Consider the following 27,666-nt stretch of genomic DNA (forward strand, 5'->3'; position numbering starts at 1 on the left):
CCCCGAATCTTTGCGCCCCGAAGCTGGGGCTTCCCCGTCGCGTCGTCGTCTCGAGTGCGTTTTTCTCCCGCCGGCTTGCGGGGGCCGCCATTTCTTTCGGCGGCCCTCTCGTGGGCGCTCTCCGTCGGCTCCCCATCTTTTTATTTGTTTTTTCGATCACGTTTTTTTTGTTTTTACTCTCTCGTCGCTCCCGGCAGTTGACGTCGGGTCATGTCATCCCCCGTTCTTAGCACGAGGTTGTTTACGTGAGAGTGAAAAGGCTGCCCGGCTCTAAGAGCATCGGCGACAGTTTCGCGGTGGACCTGTTTTCTCGGCCTGGCTTGGAAAAAAAGACCACTACCTGACGGCGTCCATGGCTGACGGTGTTGTGTTCGCTGCTTCACGTTTCGGCGACGCTGGGAACGTCGTCGTTGCCTCTCCCCGCGGCGTTGTTCCTTCGTCTACGCTTTTCGGCGCTCTCCGTTCACGTTTCCGTCTGCGTCTTCTTCGACGATGTCACGTGCGCTCGGGACGCCGAGTACCGGGAAGTCGAAGACTTCATCAGCCCGTCCTGAGTCACCGGTCGACGCGATGGGAGTGACTGGACGACGTGACGACGTCAGACCGCAGAGTCCTGGGCGAGTGCCCGAAGGGTTAAAGCGACAAGTTCACGGCCTGAAGTGAAACGTCTTGGAGGCGTGTTTAGCGGTCATCGTTTATCCCATTCTGGCAAGCAACGGACAAGTCGAGTGGCGCGTAACGTCTCGATGATGCCGTGTCCTTGTTCTTAGATCCGGTCGAATTCAAATCACTTTGCGAAGCTCATCAGGGAACCAAGTTTTTTAGTACTGTGAGCGTGTCGGCTAACGGATCTCATTGTAAAGATGGCTGATAGAACTGTCTGAGCCTGCGGTTAGGAAGGCTGAACACCTGCGTACCATATTATTTTGGTACATATGCTTCTGAGAGCCTGGCATGGTTGAACCTAGGCAAATTTTCATTTCAGGATGGAGCTAAAGTTATAATTTCCAAAGATATATCCTTGCAAATGTTTCACTGCTACGTCTTCCTTTCCCGAATTTCTGGAAGTCTTGTGTAGCAGGTAAGACCACTGAAATTTTCTGGCTTTCGTAATACCTGGCTTGGACAGACTGCTGGAGAGAAAACTTGCGCACGGTAATCCGCCCTGAAGCTTCTTCAAGGCATCCACTGTCCGTGGCCATATAAGTCCCGGTACGAACTGCGCATGCGCAGTCCCCAAGCAAAATTGAATCGCATAACAGAAAACGCCAGAACGCTAACAGTTTGCAGCCCAGAACAAAGCCCATGCCAGCGATAATGTTATACGATGCATTGTTGCTTATACCTGGAGAAACAATATCATCGTAGCGGTAACGTGAAGGATTCGAAGTAGTAATCAGTTAAGTTGTTCCGCATGAGCATTCGAATTAAAGGACTGTGCACAGAGGTCGCGATTATGTTATAATGGCCAGGGACACGAACTGTGACTGCGGAACTTGACAATCGCCGCTTGTGTGTTCCCGTATATACTCTTGAAGCCTCCTCCAGCTGTGCGCTGAGGTGTGGAACAGCATGAGGTGACAGTTTTTCGCGATCATCACCGCGTCGTGCTCGGTTGTGAAGCCCGTCACCGCCGACGCTGCTGTGTGTACTGTGACAGAACATCCGTGCAGTGCGGGAAAAAAAAAAAAACTACTTGACGAGTCGCGAAGGGCCATATCCTGCCGAGATGTCCTTCCTCGCCCTGGATTCATGCTCCTGGCAGGTAAGTCGATCACTCCGAATTCTGTATTCTGTAGCCTTCCTATCCTTGTTTAGAAAGCGTGGCTCCGTGCTAGCGATCCCGGCGATAACGAACAAAGCGACGTCCGACCCAACGATAAAAAGGCGAATAATTTGTCCATAATCTGCCCATACCCAATATTTACTCATCGTCTGCCCTTCAATCAGTATTACCCATCATCTGGCCATTACCCAATATCCCCCCATCATCTGCCCATTACCCAATACCTACCCATCATCTACCCAATATCCACCCAACGTCTGCCCATCACCCTACGTCCACCCATCACTACCTGTTCCACAATCCACCATCATGAATGGATGGTGGGTCCCATCATGCCCACCATCAGGCAAATTTCCAATAGCGAGCCCCGAGTTGACCTTTTCACAGTACATATGGGTCGGCAAGATGAAAGGAAATTGCGTAGACTCCTTCGCCAAATATATTACTGCTGAGGGCTCGCTTGAGCTCACACACACTATATATAGCGTTCTATATTCAGTCCGGCTTACGTATATTCAGACCGTCCAACATTCTGCTCCGGCCCACGAGGACCCATAATCACCAATACACTGCTCAGCCAGGCCCTGTTTCAACTGACGCTCACCGAACTGTTACTTAGGCGGAATCGCCACTGCAGTCATGACTGGTTGGTATGAGTCTCAATAAGTCGACTCAGAAAAGAGTTCGCCGACCTACGCGAAAATATTATAATGCGCAAGCAATCCCCCCCCCCCCCCCCTTTTTTCCCTGCTTCGAATGTCACAAGCGGTCTTGTTAGCAATCGAAGCCGATCTCAAGAGTAAACGTTATTTGGGTTATACTTAATGTGTCGCCGGCATATCTTGACGTATATGCTACTGATAACACGATGCAAGAAGGACCCTCACTATGCCATTTGTCGTTGAAAACGAGTTAAGTTTCATTCATGACGAGGACTGCAGTATACGCAGCACTCTGTGCTGTACCCGAGAAGCAACGTCTTCGACCGAGCGGGGACAATGCCGATAGCCGTGCCATCTGGTTGACGTGCAAAGAAACGCGCGATCGCTGCAATCGAATGGCTATCGGTCTCCCAAACCGCCTTGTGAAGTGCCGCTTTGCACATTGACATCCAGCAGGTCGTTCGAATTGTCGTTAGAAAAGAACGTGTCTCGCTGATTTGGTTCGTGCTTGAGTTTTCATTGCGTTCGCACTTGGAAACGAAGACTAGAAGACGAGGGCGCGGGCGGGGAGATTTTGGTGTAGCAACAAGAGTTGATTCAGAGCAGTGAGAACATGCAACTGCATTGTCTTTTGGGGGGATGACTAAACCCACGGTCACTCACACGCCATGTGTTCGAAACACTGCGATTCATCATTCTTTGTTCGAGAGTTGTCAGCTGTGAATAGCCTCAGAGAAAAAGAAAACGCAGTAGTCAACCAGTGACCATCACGCACTCCCGTTTCGTACCCATGGTCGTAGGCTTGCGCAGGGTTCCCCATTATAGGGGCCGGGGGGGGGGGGGGGAGAAATCTTACCGCAGCGCCCCACAAAACAGACTTTCTGTGGATGCAGAAATGAAAAAATGAAGCGATGACGTGCTGCCCACTACGGCCTGCCTTTGATTCTCGGCTTTCCGGGGGTAAAAATGGGGCGCATTCCCAGGATTTGGGGGACATTTGTGCGTGGCGCCATCTCTTGGCGATAACAACGGCGTCCTGCCATAACTGAATTGGAAATGGGCGAAAAAAGATCATATCTCTTGAAAAAAGCAAGCTATCAAAAACGACTCGGGATTCTATACAGTAGAGACCTACAGGAACGTTTTCGTAAAACTGCAGTATCGCACTCGAAGCGTGTGGCTTCCCTGAGTAAAATTGAACACCGCCCATTAGAAACACATGGGGCCCCATTGTTAAATATTAAACACTCTGGGAAGCTACGCGGTTTGTAGCACGATACTGTAATCTTACCAGAATATTGAAATAAGTATCTGCTGTATAGAACCGGGAGTCGTTTTTGATCACTACCTTTTTTCGTCAGATATGATTTTTTTCGCCTATTTCCCATTCAGTTACTGCAGGCCACCGCAGTCACCGAGGAGAGATGGCGTCACATGCATTTGTCTCCATATCCCGGTCATGTAAACAGCTCTTGGAATGCAACATCAGTGGTCCTCGGCCGCCGTTGTCGTCAAAAAACAATAACCTGCGTGGCCCCAGCCTTGCACTTTTAAACGACGACGGGGCAGATCACACTGACTAAAGGTATGGGACAGACTTGACGCCCTCCTCAAATGATTACGGGGGAGGGGGGGGGAGTCCCCTCTTCTCTGCCCCCCCCCCCCTCGTGCGCACGCTATGCCCATGCTATAAGGAGTCGAAATATTCAAAACCGTAGTAGTCAAGTCTGACAGGACAAATAATACTCAAATCAGCGTGGGAGCGAGGGAAGCCACGGAACGATAGTGTACACGGACTGCTGAGGGACTAGCAGATTTCTCTGAACAAATGGAAATGCGGAGAAGAGGCTCAAGGCATGCCACCTAACTTTTGCACATCATCTACATAACAAAACATATGAACACACAATGAAATGACACTTCAGCTATGCACATAGAAGTGGCATGTGTTCAGGCCTGGAGGACAGCGCTCGACGAAGTCCAAGCACACCCTCGATCCTGGCAGATAACGGCTGAACTTTTGCCATCGAACTTTTACTTAATTTGGGAAAGCAATCATTATACCGTACGGCGAAGTAGCGCTCTTTGGACGGGGACAAAGGCGACAAGAAGGACACGACGCTCCCAGCTCTCAACCTTGTTGCACTTGTCGAATGATTGACTTCAGTTACACAGCTCGGTTACATAGTTTGGTTGCATGTACACTGGCCGTAAAAGACAGACGGGTCCTGCGCTGCAGAAGCGTCAGCCTCTGCGGTCTTTATACCAGGACTTGAAGAGAAGAGAATGTACAAATTATCACACACATCTTCATCAACGACACCGGAATTACAGGCTATTTATGAAGCAGTTAAACTTATTTGGGACAATTCTCCACAGCAAGCCAGTTAAAACAGAACAGAACAGTGGCGTGCTACCAACAGCTGCACTCAGCTCCATTCAACTATAGCAAGCCCCTCCCACACCCCGGTGATGTATAGTTGCCCAGTGTTGTGAGCCGATGGTGCACGTTAGACCACATGACGCCGAAGGGTGCAGTTTCTTTTTTGGAATTTGGGGTAGCGGATAAGCACCACAATATATGCACATGGTAGGAACTACAAAATGGCTTTTAAAAACTTGATAGTGGCCACAACCGCGAATGTCTAGTAACATGTCTAATGTGTTTCTTTGAAACGAAAAAAAAAAAAAACATGACAGCTGAGGTGGAGGAGACGACTGGACATTCTAGAGCATTTTTCGCCTTGATCGTCGCCTTTTCCACGCTGTTGTATTGTTTCGGAACCAGAACACGAACAGCGCAGATTTCGTTTGGCGTTATCAGCACACGTATTTAAACTGTGCAGACACAGGACTAACAGTTGTTTTAAAGAGAGGCTAAGCGACGTCGAGTTTAGACTTTCGAAAGTGCGTTTGAAAATGACTGTTTTTGAAAGTCCAGTTTCTAACGTGTCATATGTTTATATGCGTTATATTCGTATGTCGTCAACGCAACTTTATACTTGACGACTTCCGTCGTGTCAAAACATATTAGGAATAATATTGAAGCCCATTACTGTTATGCAAACATGGCTCACACACATCCTCATCGTATCCACCGTCCAACTTACTTCAGTGCCAAAGTACACACTCAGTGTTTTCAAACTTTAATAATTTCTCAGCACCAGCTTCGTCATGGTGCTGCTGATCGTATAGGTTATAATGTTTTCTACGTTGCGTTTAACTTTTTTATACTTCTTTTGTCAAATATATTGGAAAACATGTTGTTACAAGGGAAAAGCATTCTACTTCTTCAAGGTTTCGTTGTCAATATCGGGAACAACATGCCACCTGTTTTAGGAACGTATACGTTATTTCTTTCTTTATTTATTTTTCCTTTCTGAATCTGTAACTTGTTACATCTGGTGGCCAACCAGGGAATCAGTTTGTAACCCTGGTGTATTTACCAGTGTACATTTAAGTACATACTCTTATGGATAGAGTATTCGATTCTGCTCAAATAAATTACAGTAACGATTCTACTCATGCGAAGGCCTAGAATGAAGGACATGTTCAATACGGAGTCTGCTTGCCTGGTTCGGCACGTTTTGAAATTAAATGTCACCGCTATCCAGCGCACGTTACGAACCGTTAAACATCCACTCATCTTGATATTGCTTGGACTGCTTCTGTATGTCCATAATTTGAATGAAGATTTTTTCGTCCCTCCGAAGTACACTACTGCTCTCGCCTATAGGTCCACATCGAGCTATTTTTATTGAGTCGCCGCGATCGTAGAGTCGTCCACGTTGCACAACTTCATGTAGCACCCTGCGGGCACTTCCAGCACGCTCTGCGTGTGGAACTGCGTCATGGTTTAGTCTGTATACTTGCTTAAATACGTATTTGCATTCACAAGGAAACGCACACGTAAATATATGAGCACTCTACGGCCTGCCACGGTTCTTTGAAAACTTTCACCTGTATTTCACGGCAAAGGCCCAAAGGCAAGCTGACCGATGTTGGTCATCCTATAACCTCTTTAATCTGTGAACTTGTCGAAGCACTCGAGCCTACGCAAACAGACCGTTTGATCAAACTCTCTTGGTTTTTCGAAAATGAGACACGAAATGCTCGTCACCGTTTCTTGCTTTCCTCTGTCAGTACATCGTATAGAAGGTTTCATGGCGTGCTTTGAAGTACCGAAGCAGTTTCGGTTTCCTTGTTGAACTTCTGTCAAACCAAAACGCTCTGAGGTGAGAGTGCATCCGTGGTTACTTATGCCCTCTAGCGGTGACAGCAAGGACGATGTTGGTGTGTTGATACCGTTACGGCGGTCAGCTTGACAGCATGCTGGTCTTAAGTCTTTGATCTCAGCGACATGTCTATGTCGGGGCGGTACCGCAAGGTGGTGCTGTACACTGGGCGGGGCTAGAGTTACTGTATATGCTACCTGAAGGTAGCATATACAGTAACTCTAGGCGGGGCCAAATGGTCACGTGATCTCTGCTCGCTCCTTTCGGAGCTCTCACTGAAACCGTGCCAGAGGCATCCTCTTCGTCGTTCCAGGAGTTAATCAATAAATTGGCGGACAACTCAATGACTCGATGGAGATTGGATGAAGGCAGTGTTGTATTTTAGTATTTGAGTTCTTTTAGCACTTGGGCGTCGAAAATTAGCCGACATTTGCCAACACTGACTATCATCATCATTAAACTAACACTACCTCACTGGGCTGTGTAAAAAATTGCTTAGCGAAGGAAGGCCTCTACCGTAAAGATAGTTTGAATTTGGTGAGAAGGTATCTTTGACATTGTACACGATGTAGAAAACAATGAAATATATAGTCTCAGGAAGAACATTGTCTCCAGTATTGAATGAATGATTGATGACGAATGCTGTTGCAGTTAGGTTGAAGCTGAAGAAGGACAACTGAAATAAATCGGAAGTGCTATCTATATATATATATATATATATATATATATATATATATATATAAATTTTCGAACAAACAGGTCATAATTATCGAAACCGTGTATTTAGACGAGCCCGTCGATTCCACTTATTTAGAACTTCACTCATTTGACACACGGTCGATCGTTGCACGCACGGAACACAAAAGAGTATACAGATCTACAGAGACGGCCGTAATGCAGTTACCGAGAGGCAGGAAAGGCATCTGGATGTATGGGCAACGCGCGCGCCGACCGCGAAAGGGGGATCATCCGGAGACCCGGGGACGATTTATTTATCCCACGCTGCTTTTGTTGGGCCCAGTAGACGAGGGACTTCAATTTAACATCCGATTGTTGTCGCCGACGGATGATCTCCGTTTGCCGATCTGTGGTTTCCTGTGAGAGGTTCCCTGCTTCTGTCTATTTTCTTTTTTTCGTTCTTTCGATGATCTCTCCCTTCTTTCCCGTGTGGTTTGTTTCTAGCACATCTCTCTTGATGCTCACTATTCGGAGGCCCGTGTGCTGCGCGTGGCGACTTGTGGTCGGGACCACTTTAATATGTACGGGGTCTTAACCGACCCGACGGCCGGTCCACTTAATCCTTTTGCGAATCATTTGTGGTGCGTCCGCGTAATCCCTAATCTCCCTCTTTTAATCCCCGCCGTTTCGGAACCGTTTGTGCTTTTGACATCTGCATCGGTTCTCCGCCTCGTTCCCTCTTGACAGACAGCTTATTTCTTTTTCACTTTTACGTACGCGTACGTACCATCCGTTATTCGTCCATTCGTAAACCGCAACCGTCCCTGTCCTGTCCAACTGTTTGCAGTCGGTGGCTCGCAAACGTTTTCCGGCGTATCAGTTGCCTTTGTGTCCACATAAGTCGCATAATCTCCGTGAACGTGTAACCCGCGGTGTGGACATGTCGTCATGAAATCGGGTGGCCGTGCAGACACGGACGCGGGAAAATAGAAGGGGACAACACAACATCGTCTTTTATGGTGAATACTTACCAGCTAGCTCAACTTACCGTAGTTCTCAGCCGGTTTGGATGTTGTTACAAATGGTGCTTAACTGCCAGCGTTTTTCCGTTATAGCGTCAGCATATTTGCATCATTAGTGGCACGACTAGTAAAACTCTTGTTTCTCTTCCGAGCACTTCCGGTCGAGAACTTGCTTCCGGTTCTCTGAATATTCAGAAAGTTTTCCAAAAAATAAAACTGGTGGGAAATCGACGGTTCAGGATAAAGAGTTGTATAGGATATATGTGATATCGAAACATAAATTTACTAAAGGCCCAATTAACTGTCGGGATAATTATTAAATTATTCGAACGATTTCATTGAAAAAGCAGGCTGTTTCCTTGTGAGCAGCCGCGATCGCTCTGACACCTGGCGGAGCAGACCTCAATCACGCGCTTCCTTCTGCGTGGCCTCCGAGATCCGCTTCGGCTGCGCGACGAAACACAAGGTTAACCTACGGGATACACCAGAGAACACGAAGGCCGACGTGAGAGCACCACTACTAGACACCTTAGCTAAAGATTAAGATCGCCTACACTTTTTTCCTAAGGCCACCACGCTCAAGCAACAGCCAAGATAACGTGATAGACAAGCATTGAGCAACACTATCACTGAGACACGTTGTGTCTGAACTTATTCGTGAAGCCTGTAAGAGCACCGACGACGTTCTCTCGATTACACAGATCACTTGGTCATTCGCTCGCTCGCTGTCTTTCTTTATCCTTGCCTCACTCACTCACTCACTCACTCACTCACTCACTCACTCACTCACTCACTCACTCACTCACTCACTCACTCACTCACTCACTCACTCACTCACTCACTCACTCACTCACTCACTCACTCATTTGTTCGTTATTTCTTTCTATTTTTTTCATCATTCATTCATTCATTCGTACATTTCTTCGCTATGTATGTGCAGCGAAATAACCTGAGAAAGCCTAAAAAAAAAAGTCTCACGACCCTCGATTTTACTTGAGCACACACCCTCAGGCTCTTATCTCGTGATCCGGCGGCCAGTTCTAAACTACAACACCCATTTCGCTCGACGCGTGGTCTGTCACAACGGTAACCTGTTAACCGACAGACTGAAATCTAAACCTTTGCGCTTGCTTCGCGAGGCGAGCATACAGACCAAGGGTCGTCCCGATGTATCGCGTGCGTGCACACTCTCCAGTGGAGCGAAACCTTGGTGCTCCACAACTGGACACAGGCGATGTCGTAACGCAGTGTCGCGACTCATTGACCGCGATTTGTTCCTGTAACTCTCGTTCACACATAGTGAACAACCTGATTTTCATATTTTCATTTCTTTTCCGCACATACATACATACATACATACATACATACATACATACATACATACATACATACATACACACATACACACATACATACATACATACATACATACATACATACATACATACATACATACATACATACATACATACATACATACATACATACATACATACATACATACATACATACATACATACATACATACATACATGCATACATACATAGGTACAGCAACGCCCAACATGAGTTGCATAATTTTGTCCGTGCTCAAAGTCGCGCCAACACTGCAAAAGGACGTCGACATAGCAAAAATTAATGAAGTACACTGTGTTCCTGTTACTGGTATTCGCTAAACTACTATAACGTTTGCTCGTGTCACCGTTCAGGCTTGGGGCCCCCTTCAAGCAAGACCACCGTGTTGCAACTAATATTGAGCGCGACTGCACATACATGCATACGTACATAAATGCGTATGTGGTGGCAGCGATGGGATTCGAATCGAACCTTCACCAAGAAAGTTCTCACACACACGTATATATATATATATATATATATATATATATATATATATATATATATATATATATATATATCTTCACGTCACTATCATTTCTTTGCGCGTTCGGGCGGGCCTCTCTGTATTTTTCCCTCCGGTGTGAAACTGCGAGCCTCGGATAGTTTCGAAGCACGCACAGTGGTGCGGTGCGTGACTCTGTCCCCGGGGAAGCGTCCCATGCATGCTCTCAGGGGCAATTCCCGGTCTTTACCAAACCCCGCTGCGTTATTCGTGCTTCCCGCGCGCGGCGAGTTTTTCGTGTGCGCGCAAGCAGTCGCGTTAACTGAAGAGATGTCGCCCTCCCCCCCCCTCCCCCCTCTTCAGCTCGCGAACAAAAGTGCCCCTGTCAGGCATCTCCCCCACCGCTCCAATTCACCTATACTTCAGCTCCGACCCGCTGTAGTCAACCCCCAACTACTTCTTTTCGTCTTTTTTTTTTCTGTGCTCCACGTTGAACTGTCCCGCTCTTTCGCCTGTGTTCTGTTATGTTGTACATCCCGCTGACGTGAGCTTTAAATGCGTGGCTCGTCGGCATTGGTCGGCAAACTCACTCATGAGTTGACTCACTCAGACTCACTCAAACTCAGATCGAGACGTGAGTCTGAGTCTGAGTGAGTCCGAGTGAATTATATTTTGGTGAGTCTGAGTCCGGGTGAGTCCGGTTGAGGAAACGTTTGGTGAGTCTGAGTCCGAGTGAGTCCTGAGGATATGTTTTGTGAGTGAGTCTGAGTGAGCTCCACATTTATTTGCCGTCTTATGCTCGTCGGTGCTTGCTTCAAGCGGCCACGGAGACTTGGAAAGATGTCTCTATATTATTATACCCATTCAGTACCACGTGACCTGCAATAGTGGCAGCGACGGATATTTGGCATCTTTAAGGACAGGTGGTACGGAATCAGGCTAAGATGTGAAAACCTTGGTCCGTTCAGTTTATTCCCTTCACCATTGTGAACTCATCACTAATATCAGCATTCTACCTATAGTTCGTTGGCGTAGACAATACACGGGAGGGGGGGGGGGAGGGAGGTTAAACTCCTTCTTTCTTCTCCAAGGAAAAAATTTCACTATGAATTGTGCGGAGCGTTCTTGAGCAAAAATACTTACGCTAAATTACGAGTACGAAAACCACGGCATGATCACGAGGAACGGGACTCTGCATTAGTAGTGCGGGACTCTGCTTTAATTTATATGTAGTGCACATAAAATAGAGAGAGAGAGAAACGAAGAGGAAAGGCAGGGAGCACCTAAAAAAATCACACCATCTCCCGCTGAAGGGGACTATGAGGCGATGCGAAGCAGCGTTTCGGCAGGTCGAGCCCGCGTTTCAGAGGGGAAGTGGGGAGGGGGAGAGAGAGGAAGCGGAGAGGGGAGGGAAGATCGGAGTGGAGAAGGGGAGTGGAGAGGGTGAGGGGGTGGAGAGGGCTTGCGCATGCGCAGTAAGGGTGGTCACGCCGCACACCAGCACCATCACCACCACCGGTTTGACCTCCGCCATAAGATGCTTCGCATCTAAAAAGCATAGGCCTACTGACGTAGACACAACGGAATGGAAACGTTTTAAAGAATAATTTTTCTTAGCAAAACGTTTTCTTTGGCTAGTTGGTTCATGAATTCTTCAAGAAAAAAATACGTAGCGCAAGACAACACAAGGACATTAGATAGCGCCAGTCGCGTGTTCCTTGTCTATCCTTGTGTTGTTTTGCGTCACAATTTTTTTTTGTCTTCAAGAAATAATTTTTCCCTTGTGCATCCTTGTCAACTTGCTCTCAATTGCCTATCGTTCTACACGTAAGGTTTCACGTGCGCTGCCCATTTAAAATGAGCTGACTCATTTACGAACTTAAACTGCAAAAGCGGCTGACTGAAAAATATAGAGAGAGGGTTCTCGACAGAGAGTGAATCGGTTCGTTCTGAAACGCATAGTTCGGTGACGTTCCGGTCCTTCGCCACGGCACGGTAGGGTGAGCTTTCGAGAGGACGAATTTCGCTGCCACCGAGGGCCAGCCCCGTGAGTCGCGTGACGTCATGCGCTTGGGCGAAAGCACGATGACTCTTCACTACGCTGCGTAGAAATTAGGAAGCTCCGTAATCATCGTTATCGCCATCATTACTACCAGCACCAAGGACGACGACGACACAGCAGCCATTAAAATCGGCTTAGTGCACTATTACACGCTGCCTCCGAGATCGGGCTGTATAGATTTATTACACCGTCTTCGTAACCGATCTAGTTATGACTACGCAATTTCTGGGACCAGCCTATAGTTTAGATTACGTCAGCCGCAGGATATCCCCAGGTTTGCATTTTATCACTGTTACCCGGCGAGGCTACTCAACCGCCCCCCTCCCCCCTCCCCCCAATCTCCCAATAAACGCCTTACATTAAGCCCTGGAAATGGTGTTTGCGCCCCATCACATTGTTATGTATATATACAGTTGAGGTGAGAACGGCACAGACAACTCTTCAGGCAAGACATTTCGAAAAACTCACAGGTTCCCTTATGCATTTGACTAAGACGACTGGAAAGCGAAAGCCATCTACTTTTTCTACTCCGACCTTGTATCGAATTGATCATCCGCTGCCACCCTCCGATAGCTTTCTGCACCTAACGTTTTTTTACACTGGCTCAAGGATCGGAGGCGTTGCAAGGTTTCTACAGCTGACCTGGTTTTGCACTGCCTCCGTGATCGGCCCACCTTTGACCAAGCGGAGTATGTCTTGTGATGACGTTACAAACTTTGACGATCTGTGACATCATGATGACGTCATCACGTGACGATGATGATTTTTTGCACCACTCGTGTTTACGCCTCCGACACGGGACGCCGACGATGAGTTTTCTGTTTGATGACGCTTATAACGTTTTCGCCTTAATAACAACACACACGGCGTTGTCTCAAGACAGTCCTCTCTGGAGAGCGATTTGATTCCGTCCTACTGACGTATACAAGCCAGCCCTGTCCGCAGCACAATATGTGCTCATGGGATTTCCGAGTGCCGAATTTGAATCGATAATGTTTCCGGAGGCACGCGCTGCACGATTGCTTCTTCATTACTTGTTACAGCATGTACACCTCCGTCAGAATCCACAGCCTCGAATATATGTATATAGGACTATATCTCGACAGTGCAAGGGTACTAATGTCTCGGCGGTTGAGTAAGCACTTCCCCTGGGTGACTGATTGAGTGGGTGCGGGTGCACGGCCTCTAAAAATAGGGAGTCACGCTCAATTTGCCGCCTCAACCCGCAGGAGAACTGTCCGATTCTAGGGGCGCTGCGGGCGCTAGCGACGCCTCGAGGCGTTAAAGGAGCGTGATGGTTCCACCGCCACAAGTGACGCGCGACACGGTTGCCCGCATCGAATGGGTCAGATGTCGCGGGCGCGTGCAATTTGTCACGCCAATCCAGTCGCATAACCCGACGTGTTCGTTTCGTTTGATTTATGTGGGATCCGCAATGGTGGGAGAGGGTGCATGTATATATGCGTTACACGTGCTACCACAATTATATATATATATATATATATATATATATATATATATATATATATATATACGTCGGGTATTTGAGCATTTACGTCATACAGCCAAAAGTGGCCACGCGGGGTTTGACAGATGTTTGGTTTTGCTAAAAGATGTTTCGGTCTTTGTCTCTGCGTATACCGTGTTTGCTCATGTATGGTCCTCTAGTGATGCAGAGGTGTAACCAGAAACTTTTTTACAGCAGAGCTGTTAAGGTCGAGGTTGGCCTTGTGTCGTATAGCTAGAAAATTGTCAACATCATGAACCGGCACGCGCCATCTTCTTCCTCTTCTGCTTCGCTCCCAAACACGTGCGCCGATTTGTGCACCGCCAGTGAAACGGCTCTGCTGAGACCATCCTTGCTCGACATTGCGCAAGCTGCGCTAATTTTTTGTGAGGGGGGGGGGGGAGGGGTCAGACCTTTCCCTTTATGTATGTTCGTGCGTGTGTGCGTGCGTGCGTATGTACGCGCATACAAAATCTAAAACTTTCTAGGGGGTTTTGAGCACCCCGGAATACGCCCTGGATACGCCACTGATAAATGCCAGTGAGATCCATTCGACACAAGTTCCTCAAGCTCGCCTTATTAAGGTGAAAGCCTTAGATCCCTCATGAAACGCGAAAATTGACCGTCGGCGGCGCCAGCACGAGTGATGCAAAAGAAAAAAAAAATATTAATAATCATGACGCAATGACGTCACCTTATGACGTCACAGATTGCCAAAGTTCGTGACGTCATCATGACATAACGTAATGTGCCGTCACACGATGACGTCATCACAGGACACCGTCGCTTGTTCAAAGGTGGGCCCATCACGGAGGCAGTGCAAAAGCACCTAGGTGCAGAAAGCTTTCCAAGGGGGTCGGGGGCTGGTTCAATACATCTAGTGTGCGTCGATGCGTACGCCAAAAGTGCGCATGAAGGCACCCTAGCTAAAATACGACTGAGAAGAAGGTTTCCGCCATCGAGTTGTCTTAGGCGAATGCACAGGAGACCCTGCGAGATTTTATTTTTTGACGTGGTTGTGGGTCTTACATGAGCCATGGTTGTTCGTCTCTATGCGTGGTCATGCGAATCGCGTTTACTGAAATATTATTTTGACTAAGGGAGGAGGGATACAAGCCAGAGATAAACTTTAACGTAACTTTCAAGCGTTCAAAAATCATGGACATACACGCTTCTCGGCTTCGCAGTGGAAACATCGCAGTGCCGTCAACGCGTTCTCATCTGGCGACGACTGAAAAAAAGAAAGAGAAAAAAAATTGTTTCTCCTCGTTTTTAATAAGCGCGAACCACCACGTCGGCGGACCGAAAACGGCGAGCGGCTCATAAAAGCATCGCGTCCGCACCGCCGAGCAGCGATCCAATATAACTCCTTTGCGCGCCCTCGGTTGGGCTTTCCCGCACGGACGAAAAGAGATAGAATGCTTCGCCGCAATACATTTCTGCTCTCTGCTGCTGGCTAGCTGCTCCCTGCTGCTGGGAGCCGCCGCTATTTTCATGGCCAGCTGCACTGTGGCGAAGCACAAAATTCCGGCGCGCGCAGCGAGGCGCGAAACATTGCGCACACGTGAATGAGTTTATTACGTATACCTCGCCCTCCCCCAGCCGTCCCACTCTTGCCCACTTGTAATGCCGTTAGCGCGCTTGTTTATGCGGTGTCTAACGTTGCGTTTTATTCGGTACGTGCGCTTGCGTTGGCATTGGCTGTGCCAATTCTCGATCGATGTTGTTTCTCGAGGCAAAGAGGCATGCGAGCGCGGATTGATGCTTGCGATGTTGTTCTTTGGTGGCGTCTCCTTTGAAACAGGGCTAAGAAAGGACAATTGCGAACGCGCAACTGGAAGCATGTAAGTGGTGTTTTACTAGAATACTATGTTGAAAATGTTGCGGACGATCATAGCCAGTGGTGACTTATTTATAAATTTGCATTGCAAGTTGTGTCACCATTCTCTCCTGCAGCGCCCCCCCCCCCCCCCAATCCGCGCCGAAATTTTGATGGGTGTGGTGTAACAACTAATGAAAAATATGTGCTTTCCTCGCATAGTCCAAGCCTCGAGCAAGTGCCCCCCCCCCCCCCTTCCCCCGGGGAATAAATTCCTGACTACGGGCCTGATATCAACTGATGAGCGTTGCAGCCACCTAATAATTGCGACCACGAGAAACTGTCGAAGAGATGATGTCGCTGGACGTTTCGGCAAGCGGACTGGCCCTACGTCGCCTTGTATTAGTCGGTCACTAAGTTGAGCTCACTCTTAAAAAAAAAAAAAAGAAAAAACGACTGCCTATTCATTATGTAAACACTGACCGCTTACTACTCCATAAAAAAATCAATACATATCTTCTCAGTAAGTGAAGGTCTTCGTGGAAACATGCGATGCGCTGGGAGGCGTTGTGGATTTGGACCTTATACGGAAGATAACGGCGACGGCGGAAACAGTGTGTCCATATAATTGCTATCGCAACGAATTGGTCGTTGAAAGAAACAACTACGTGTCACTAAACGTTTGTCACTATGTTGTATGCTGTGTTCGTGAATTTATTAAGTATTCGGAATTTTCTTCTCCCTTCCGCCTAGTGTAAAGTAGCAAACCAGATGCCTCAGTTCCGGTTAAGCTCCCGGCCTTTCCTTCATTTGCGCGCGTGTATATATATATATATGCTTATTCTCATTTTCCCCTTTTTTTTGCAGACTTCAGAATACTTATTCTCGGGAACTTGGCGTTCCCGAACTGTCCCACAGGGCACGGTTCGGGCACACCATGCAACTTTCGAAGGAAAAATCCCCTCGCCTATGTTGTATGCAAGGGTCTTGGCCAGTCCAAATCGAGTTACTCGAAATTAGGGATAGGCCGTATATATTCGATGCTCGTTATCCGGACCGAGCTCTTCTCCTCAGCTGTGTTCCTTGCACTCAAGAACATCTGCGAAGCTCACTTCTTAAACGTGACCGTTGCTGTTTCCCGTTTCCCCCTCCCCTCCCCACCTTTCCCGAAGCAGCAATGTCAAACCCAAGTCACGCAGCGGTCGGCGTTTTCAGCCCCATGTTGAGTCATTCCTTTTTTGTCTTTCTTTCGTCTAAACCCCTCTTCGGTTCCCTTAGAGAGAGGGCGGAGGGGAGATGTGCACGTTTTTACTTAAACTCTTGTTTCTTCTAGTCGAAATGTGCAAGCCCAGTGAAGCCCTTTTGAGCAAATAAAACAAAAAAAAAAGACCAGAAGCCATAGACGTTAGAGTATCAGAAATGATTTCACTCCCTTTGAAGACCAGCCAAAATAAGAACGTGCACATGTTCATCTCGATCACAATCGGGCCATTCTTACAGCGAACAGAGTTTTGATAAGCTGGAAAATGGGGAAAAACTGAAGGATAGGGGCCTCTTCAAGTTTGGGGAACCTAGAAAGAGCACCTATACTTATGTTTTTCGTCATTTCGCATAGATCTATAGAAAAAGATCCGCTCCATACATATCACGAGATTACCACTAATTATAAGCTTTGCCGCAGAACCTTCCCCTGCCTCATCCCAAGCTTAGCATGGCCCATGGCCTCTCTCTATACGCTTTGAATGCTACAGACTAGATCATACCCTGCTCCTCGCTTAATACACTTAACAGATCAGCAAAACTCACAGGAATGCCGCAATTGCGGATTCGAATGTTTTAATTCTGAACACATGCCCTGGCTGTACCTATAGCCTTAGAAGCCTCTTCACTTCAAACCAAGGGACTCCTGGGAATCCAGCCTCAAGAGTTCAGGACATTTGCAACAACTCCAGGCCGTCCAGAAGGCCCAAGATGTTGCGGTGGGCCTGCCAGTCCCGTCATGGGTGAAGCCATCGGCTCATCCCGAGTCCCCACAGGCGTGAGCTATTCAGGACCTCTATAAAGTTCTTGCCATGTCGTGTCACAAATGCAGCCCGACCGCGACTGATCGCGGTTAATAAAGACGCAAAATAGAACACGCCTGTGCATAAACACCATTCGGCAACCGGACGCCTGGCTCGATCGCCTTCCGTCGCTCAAAACGAGGCTTTGCTGTCCGTGTACGCGCGGCCGACCGTTAAAACCACGGAAGATCTATATTTCACGCTCCGTTTGACTTAAGCCGTTGAAATGCAATGCTGCTTCCTTGGCGAGGTCTTCGTTGCAAGCTTGTTCAGCGTCAACGACATCCATCGCGGGGGACACGGAAGCAGTGCGCACCCAGCGGATGCTTACGCGCACTGTGACATTTGATGGCGCCCTCTGATTCGGCGCTGATAACAATGACATCTGTGGTGACACTGCTTCAAGGCTGAATCTTGGGCGAGAGAAATTGAGGAAGAGAGATTTTGGTCTTTGGATGTGTCTTTGTAACCTTTTTTTCTTTTTTTGAACAGCGATATATATATATATATATATATATATATATATATATATATATATATATATATATATATATATATATATATATATATATATATATATATCGCTAGGTAGGGATGATGCCCGCCGCAGCGTGAATCGCCACCCATAAAATCCTTTGTTTTCTTACTACATCCTTTAAGCTAATGCCACCAAATGCAAAGGTTGAGGCACGCATCTCTTAAATGTGGTGATAGATAAATCAAAAGCTACAACAGAAGACACTTGGATAGATGCCAGCTCGTGATAAACACCAGGGCCGCATGTTTGAGCTTCGCATGGTTAACAATATGTACGGAGCGCTTGGGTGGTCAATTTTTAGGTCTTCGGTTACGAAGGTTTCCGGTAATAAGGGATCTTTTTGCACCGATCAAGATGTAAACGCATTACCGGGAGGCCCATCATTCATTCCTGCTCAGCTTCCCGTGTCCCTTAAGTGCCCCTTTAACCTCGCAGTGCCGATCCAGACCATTTTTAATGTGTACGCGGATGTGCCATAACATTGCTTTTGAAAGTTCATGCTCCGTCTTTTATTGGTCCAGTCAGTATGGGCCAAGCAGTGAACTCTCTCCTTTACAGAGAAAAGGTGTACACAAGTCATCAACGAGACAGAGACGTGCTTTGTGCCTGTACACTATTGCGACAACGCTGGGATGTACATTAGTGGTTCCGGAGTATAAATTTTGTCTATACTTGGCAGCAGACCGTGCGACTAAGATCCACAGCTGGCAAAAACTGGCTTGGTTCCACTTCTTTTCATTGTGTAGGCTGTAGTCGTAAAAAAACGATATATAGCCTGCTTTTTACCATCAGCTGTTGTATCACCTATCGCATGCCAGCATCTTACCTCTATGTGTATTTCGTTTTTTTTTTTTTTTTCTTGATACAAGCACGTGTTTCTGTGATGTGCTATTATCGAAGGCAGTAGCAACTCCAGTTTCATCCATCTCTTCCCTACATTTCTTTTTTCCCGCCATTATTCTAAACGTGTCTTGCTTAGATCCGCCTCTGACCAGTTAAACTTCCGCCAACATTGAAATTCATAGCTCCTGAAGGATCGAGATTTTCCAATGGGCGAATATTTCTGGTATTCCATCGCACTGCGTTGAGTAGTTTACAGACTGCATAAATGAGCGCGTCCGTTCCGAGTGTCTAGCACGGTTCAACGTCCCCTCTCTGCTGCCCCGCTTCAACCTCCAGCCTGCCCTATTTCGCCCGCCGACACTTACACCGACCGCCACCAGACGGCGACACGTGTCGCGACGCGGGACGCGAACAAAGCGCCACCGTAGCGGGCGCGACAGGCAGCGAGCGTAAGAAAAGAAAAAACGGACGACGCCCCGAGGCCTGCCTTCCCTCCAGCGAAGCGCCGGAACAAAAACGCAAGAACGAGAGAATGCCTAGGCCCCGAGGGCGAGTAGCGCCTCATCGATTGGCTTCCGTGTCCGTGACGTCACGGGCGTCCTATTATGCGCGACAAGCGCCGGCCAATGGGATCCCGCGAAGGCCGTTTTAAATGTGGAGAGGAGAATTGCGAAAGGAGGCGGGGCAGCGCGGCGGGCTGTGGCGGTAACGGTTTCTTTTCTTCATGGCGCGCGCGCGCGCGCTGCGGCTGTTGTAGCTCCCTTTTATGCCGGATCGTCTCTGCCGCTTTTCTGTCTCACCCTTCTCGATCGTGACGATGAGCAAGATTGAAATGCAACAAAAAATAAAGAAAGAAGGAACATGACAACTGTGGGGAGGGACAGTTTTGGTTTCGAAAACAACGCACCGGTTCTGCCGTCGAAATATGTACGATTTTCTTTTCACTTCCTCAGTACGTCGTCTGCTCGTATACGTCTGCCCGTCCATGAAAAGAAATCGAAAAAGATATGGTATTGTCCGCCGCGTTGCAGCGGGCCGAAGAGTTGTCGCGGAGTGCAAGAGATTCGATGTTGTTGTTTTTTTCTCTTTTTTTTTGTACGTGTCCGCGCCAGCGGGCTGCTGGCTTCACTCAGGAATTCAATTGGTCGGATGCGCGCAATTTCTCGGCGGCGACCGCTTTGACGTCGTCGTCTTTTCTGCGCTTATTTTACTGTCTTCAGGGTCGGGCCGTCCGTCTGTCTGTCACGTCGCCTCGGTCGCTTGTCCGGACGGTCCTCGGGCGAACTGTTCATAGTTTCGGTTGTCAGCGCTGATGTATGTCGATTCCGCTGACGCCTCGGTAGGCGGACGTTTCCCTTTCCCGAAGTCTCCTGCTTTATGTTTCTATTCACTTTTACCTCCTTTCAGCTTCTTTACATTTCTTTTTTCACTGGCAAGAAGGCGCTATGGTCCGGCCTTTGATCTTGACAATTCGCTTTTCAGAGTTGCCCATCTTTTATTTTTATTTTTATGAATTCACCTTCCTCTCTGGATGTAGCTTGATGCTGTCCAGTTGTTGCGACGCCGTTATGTTTGTTGACAGGCACTTTGGAAGGAAATGTCGCCGTAGATTGTGTCGCATTGTTAAGGAGGCGGTGTATAGGTCTCGCGGGGCTGAGCCGGAAATAACGAACATGAACGATGGTGACATTTGGCTTCGCTCCCGTTTTTCATTCGTTCCTCTCTCTCTCTCTCCAACACTCTCTTTCTCTCCCTCTCCCTCCTCCTGACATATTTCTCATTCGACTGAAGATTATGCCTATACAGTCGACAACCGCTACAACTGGCGTCGCATGCTGCGTTTTATCCTATAGTTTCTTTTTCCTCTGTTATCGATTGACCCATGCCCGCGTACAGATTCGACCGCCTTTTGCAATCGATATACCCTCTTTCGTCCTGTTATTCTTACTTATTTGGCACTCCTCGTGGTGACGGCATTCCTTAAAGTGCGAGATTGGAAATCGCTGCGGGAATGGGTGCGCGAAAGTGCCCGTTTCGGGCGACCACGTGAGAAACGTGTACGTCGTTTTCACTTGTTGATATTCGTAGGGCCATCTTTCTTGCATGTTACTTGCGGCTCCTTACTGTGCTCTGTTGTCTGGATCATTATATATACCATATGGGTTGTTTTCTTTCTTTGAGTGACCGCCGTATTTCGACGTAAGCTACAGTTAAGCCACTGTTATAACGAAATCGCATTATTCGAAGGTTTTCGCATGCATATAGCTCCGCATGCATTGTGCTCGCGTGTGCTGCACTGTCTGTAAATACAAAAATTTCTCAAAGCCGGGTGAATTAGTAACTCATCGTAACAGTTTACTCCTATTTGACACAGCCATTATTAACCTATACAGGTAGCCACCTATACAGGTGACCTATGGACACCTATACAGGTGGCTATAGGTCGGCAAACTCGCTCACGAGTCGACTCACTCGTACTCAGATCGGGCTTTGAATCTGAGTCTGAGTAAGTCTGGCTGACTAGTAATATGGTGAGTTTGTGTCCGAGTGAGTCCGCTTGAGAAAAATTTTAGTTAGTCTGAGTCCGAGTGAGTCCGGCTGAGGAAAATAATTGGTGATCGAGCGCTAAATATATTTTTTGAGTGAGTCGGAGTGAGGTCCACCTTTTTTTTTTTGCTGACTTATGGTCCTGTCTACTCATCTTCAGCATTACTTATATCGGCTTACGTTTAAACTCCAATCTATGCACACATGCATATTCCAACGCACGAGCGTTAATGCCCCACCTCAATATTTATTTGTTAGGGGGGGGGGGTGCCATGACCTCCCCCCCGCAAGCTCTATCACGGGAAGCTCTTTATAAAAGTATCTCGTGTGAGTCGCGTATTTCATAAAGAAATGTCATTACTGGATTGAAAACACTGATAACTCGTATTTTTGCAGGTACAAGATCAAAAGGTGTATAGTAGAGCAACGATTGTGTGAGATATTGGTGTTAAAGACAATTGACACCATGATCGAAAACGCTAATTTTTTGCTAACGGACTCATGAGTCGACTCACTCAGGCTCAGGTCAAGCCGTGAGTCTGAGTGAGTCCGGCTGAGTAATATGTTGGTGAGATTGAGTCCGATTGAGAAAAAGTTTAATGAGTCTGAGTCCGGTTGAGGTAAATTTTGCTGAGTCTGAGTTTGAGTGAGCCCTCAGAGCAAAATATATTTATTGAGTGAGTCTGAGTGAGCTCCAATTGTTTTGCCGACCTATGCAGGTGGCATCCTCAGCATGTATACACTGGCAACAAATGAGCGTAATATATGCACTATATGCAAACGTAATTGCAAACGTCCGATAGGGGGGCCCAGTTGTTGTTGTTTTTTTTCAGGCCTATGCGTCGCGACGAACGAACCACGATTCCAGGAGTTTTATTTTCCCCCACATTCGTTCCCGAGCCATTGTTGCCGCATCGTGCCCTTTCGCATTTCCATACAGTGTACGACATTCGAAGTGAGAACATTGCGCAGCATCGCTCGGTACTTCAAACAAGACTGCCCTTTCCAGAGTGGAGGGTCGTGTCTATACATGAACTCACCTCGATGCTCATTCAAACCGAACGGCTATTGTTTGAACAAAACCCAACGACAGGTGACTTTCCTCTAGATAATGGAAATCCTAAGGCCCGACTATCCCAGGTCATTGTGAATACTGAAGCTTGAAAAGCCGCCCAACTTTTGAGGAAATACTTTTTATTTTGAAGTCAATTTTCCTGTTCCGATAGCTTCGCTTTGATGAAGTATATATTCAGCCATGACCAGCGCATGCGAGAAAATTGATAGCAAGGAGAGCTTTTGATATTTGCGCTTTCCTCAACTCCAGGCCGTCCAGAGGGCCCACGACATCGCGGCGGGACTTCGACTTCTGGTCCCATATTAGGCGGAGCCACCAACTTGATTTTGAGGGGCGTCCGGCTATCTGTTTGAAGTTCATTGTAACAATTGTGATATAAATGTCAAGAAAGTAAAGAGGACGAAAAGACAACTTGCCGCTGGCGGGACCGAACCTGCGACCTTCGGATACGCGTCCGCGATGCTCTGCTACAGCGGCGGTTGTCCCTTTGGCTTCATTATCTGCTGGTTTTCATTGTGGTGTTGTGGGAGGCTCACGAAATCTATGTACATCGTGGCAGAACAGCGCAGACAACGGGACAAAGACCATACAGATGCAGGACACATCGGTTTGTCCTGTATGTTCTTTGTCCCGTTGTCTGCGCTGTGCTGTCACAATGTTAATGAACCAACTAGGCCATCTAAGAACCCCTATACAGTGAACTCTCAATTGAGTGAACTTCAAGGGACCCAAGGAAATAGTTCACTTAACTGAAAGTTCACTAAACTGAATATTCACTAGAATATGGAACAGCATTGGGCACAGCAGACATTAGAGTCAAAAGTGTGAAATGCAATTTATTTTGAAAAGAAATCTGTAATTTTCATTTGGACTGGTGCCCTTAAAGCGCAAGAAGAGACAAAGCTTTCCAGAGAGTCTACGTTTCTGTGCACTGCCTCTGGCGCAGCTTGTTGCTGAGACACGAAGTCTCGCAACTTTCTAACATACTCTACGACTCTACCGCGTCGGCTAGAGTTACACGATTTGAACCTGCCTCAGCGGTTACGACTTCCTCGTCGCACTCTTCTTCTTCTGGTTTTGGACGAACACTCGAAACAATTTCCAAATCAGATAGTTCTGCACATGTGACAAGATCACTGTCACACTGCACATAGTCCTCAAATGAAGCACCACTGTCAACGTCCAGCTGTTGTTTCCCGAAATGAAGATGACCGCACAATACCGATGATGCCGATGAGACAGACAAAAGAAGGGGCGAACTGATGCGCGCGTGGCTCGCTTTCGTCACCCGCACGGCCGCTTTGCCTCAGCGGCGCTGCATGCACAAGCGATGTCGCGCCGCCGCCGATGGATGGGCGATTTAGTGGCGGCTCGCATCGGCTATGCCAGTGCTGCAGTGCACAAAACTTCGTTGAATTGGTTAAAAAAATGAGCTTGGGTCCGCGGATCAAGTTCGTTCAACTGAAAAATTCACTATTCTGAAATTCGTTTAACTGAAAGATTTTTGCATAGAATGCATAAGAAAATCGCCGGGGATTTTCTAAAAGTTCGTTATTCTGAAATATTCGTTAAACCGACGTTCGTACAAGTGAGAGTTTACTGTATATATACATCATTGCTTTCGACACCAGGTTCGTTGTGTAGTGCTGTATATTATGTGAGATTGATTTAGCCTGTAATTGCGGATAAGGTTTTCGGTCGAAGCGCGGAAGGGAGGCGCTTTGGCCAAACACCGTAGATCGGTTGTCTGGGTGAAGGGTACTCCTCTTATACCGACACCTCCGACTTGGTGTATGATCTGTTGGTTCTGTCCGCTTATGAGCATGGCCACTTAAATCTGTTATGTTTGTAACACGGTGCTAATTAGTCATTAGGTCCCAGTCAATTAGCGTCGACGTCACCATACTGTGCCAGCGTAGTCACGTATACTGCGCATTTAAGAGAAACACTTATATATTTTCTCATGAATCTTTCACGTCTCATGGCTCTCATCAGCTGGCGAATTGATTAGGGAGCAGCTGGGAGATTCGAGCTTTAATCGGAAGGGGTGTGGGGGTTCAACCCCCCCCCCCCCCCTCAACCTCTTCCCTAGAAAATTTCTGACTACGCCCCTGGCCGTTACGACTCCCGTTTGAATGTTCTGTTCCGCTACACGCCTGACGTAACAGCGTACAGCGCCTGACGTAACATGTATATCTATGTGCACATAGCTGACGCAACTCCAAGCGATCGCTCGTCAAGCGTTGCTTAAAACTTTGGCGTTTCAAATGGTTTACAACACGTGTCATCACAACATTGCTGAACTGTCTCAACATTATTAGTTTCGTCGGCACGTATACAAATGCGCTTTTCGATCGCAACGCGTTATAGCCTTTCCGTCGGGCGCTCTAATTAGGCCTACGTTTTCGAAAAACCCGTTGAAAGAAAGAACACCACGCACGATCGGGCCTCAAACGCGCGTTTGCGCGCCCTTCGGAAGCTTAATTGGGACGTGAGAATATAGGAGGGGAGCGCTTTTACTGCGGAATCGCGCCCTGGCCGGGTGCGCCTATACACACAAAGCGCTTATACATATAACACTATAACGCGGGGCGTTTTTTCGCAGTTCTAATTGGCTTTGCTTTCCTCCAGCGATCGGTGCTGCCATCCATCCACCCACCCTTCCTCACGCAGCACGCGATCTGCAGGTGTCCGTGGCGCCCCCTATATATGTTTATCGGTACCAGCATTTCGCACGCGAGGTGGCGCCACCGCTTGCCTGCTCTCGCACACTAAGTCACCAAAAATTGCAAGAACCGAGACGGCTTCCCGTATAATACGAACACATAACCGGGAGACGACGACTCGATCGTTCTGACAGTGGGCCTTTCTCTCTCTTTCCTTCTCACTCTCTCTCTGTGAATCGCATCTGTGTATATGTAATACGTATACAGATATATACGCTATTGAGAAACGGCGCCCTCACCGATCCCGCGGGGGTCTCGCGAGATCTCGTTACCAGTTTGCGTGACCGGGAATCGAATTAACGCTTAGCGCCCCAGTTATTCCCCACCCGACCGCTAGGGCGGCGCTGACTGCCTGTCGGCCACCGAAGAACGGTTTTTATTCCCGGATCGTTCAAGGCTTGCCGCCCCGCCGCGCTCTATTTGCATTGCCAATGATCCGGAGAAGCACTTTCGATGCGTCCGTATAACGCGCCGCTGTTGCTCCTGCATGCTATAGCGCCGCTGCTGCCTCCTGTCGAGGCTTCGCGGGAGCAAAGCCGAGCCAAGCCAAGCCCAGAGACCGCGCCAGCTTTGAGGGTCCTTTTTCTCTCTATCATTCCCTTTAGTTTTTTTTTTTTGCGCTCTTTGTATACCTTATGTAGGGTGAGCGAGCAGTTTGGGGTTACGGTTGCTTACGGTTTGATCATAAATAATAATGGCGGCGATGTCCTCTCTTCTTTCTTTTCATTTACCGACCTCTCGGTCGCTCCTCGACAAGTGCGTTGCGTAAAGCTTATATAAATTAGGAGGCTGCAGCTATAAGCCTATCACTTTGTACTTGCGTGCGTGAGAGAGGCTTTGTATAAGCGATCGCTTTCACGCGTGGCTCGACACATGGGTACGTCCATACACGAGTGAGATGAAGTCTCTCGCGACTAGATGAGGAATCGTTCGTAGCATCGTATGGGATACGTGAGCATAAGGTTCTTCTCTGTAGACGTTCTATTCATACTTAGAAAGTCTATAGAGAGGGACCCCATGCTTATATATCCTGCAGAGCTTTGTATCGTTAAAACGTAGATGTGTTACGACAGCTTTGCCTGGTTTTACGTAATGTAGACAACTATAGCAGTGTCTATAAATTTCCTTCACTACCCTTTCGTGGTATCTATAGATGATGGGCTGGATCTTTATCGTCCATAATTTTGTTATTTGGCACTTTCATTCATACTAAGTAACATTGCACGGTTCCACTCTTCGTCAACAAAATTTCGGTACCCAACTCTTTGGGGTTATTTGTGATGCAGTGCGCGATCAGCAACCGAACACAGAGGCACGGTGCAATCAGCGCGATATATATCTGTACGATCATATATCTCAACAAATGCCGCTAGTTTCGTTCAAGCTATAGATACGTCAAATGTTATCGCTCAAAGTGCAATCTCCTAATTGGTCTTGTGTCTATGACTATACGTATAAGCCGCAAGAATTGCCTCTGTTGTTGTTTTTTTCTCGTTCTTCTGCTCTTATTACTGTGCAGCACGATTGCATTCCTTGCTATAATAATAAAACCAATTCATCGAAGTAGAAACAACACACATGGTCTTCAAATGGGTCTGGTAAAATGAAATATATATATATATATATATATATATATATATATATATATATATATATATATATATATATATATATATATATACTTTTTAATATACAGTAGCATAACCTGATTTAGGTTTGACTTGTAGCGACCCTTCAAGTGACCTCTTATTCGATTATTCTGGCGTTTTTGCATGCTGACCCTAATACGAAAGGCGGCTCACGCCGTGGGTGGGATTCCATCCCGCGACCTCTCATTCTGTATAGCAAGAACGCCTTAAGCCACTGAATTAGCACGGCAGGTGTGTATAGACGATCCGTTTCGGTGTATGTATCTTCGTGACGATTGCTGGCGATCTCGTTGCATGTAATCATCTTCGACCGAGGGAATTCGTCCAGTTTAGAAACGCACACGCGAGTTCCGCAGTTTCACGACGTCAACACCCAACTGCGAGGGATCGAGTCCCGAAATGATCGAGTGGGGTTTAGGTAAATGAGATTGCCGCGCGCTCTGGTGCCGATTGCACAAGCGCGGAAGGAGTGAAAAGAGAGTAAAAACAAGATTCAAGCAAAAACGAGCGGCATTCTGCGCCACGGCCTGGCGTATAGGTGCTGGTATATCTAATTTGTTGTTGTGGTTGTTGCGGCCACCCAAACGAAAGAGGTCAAACGTTAATGAGAAATT

The 27,666-nt window shown here is 47.4% G+C and overlaps 1 protein-coding gene across 1 annotated transcript in view; it reads left to right on the forward strand.

Annotated features, from left to right (window-relative positions):
• Positions 1–1,693: 1,693 nt before the first annotated feature.
• The window catches only part of LOC119407144 (transcription factor AP-2-epsilon), a 266,329-nt gene continuing 240,356 nt past the window's right edge, over positions 1,694–27,666 (forward strand). The window contains exon 1 of the mRNA XM_049419992.1: positions 1,694–1,765. Coding sequence (XP_049275949.1) covers positions 1,730–1,765 — 36 coding nt within the window. The 5' untranslated portion in view covers positions 1,694–1,729. The remainder of the gene's footprint in view (positions 1,766–27,666) is intronic.

The sequence above is a fragment of the Rhipicephalus sanguineus genome, chromosome 10 (genome assembly GCF_013339695.2).
Source record: "Rhipicephalus sanguineus isolate Rsan-2018 chromosome 10, BIME_Rsan_1.4, whole genome shotgun sequence".
In the NCBI taxonomy this organism is placed as follows: Eukaryota; Metazoa; Arthropoda; class Arachnida; order Ixodida; family Ixodidae; genus Rhipicephalus; species Rhipicephalus sanguineus.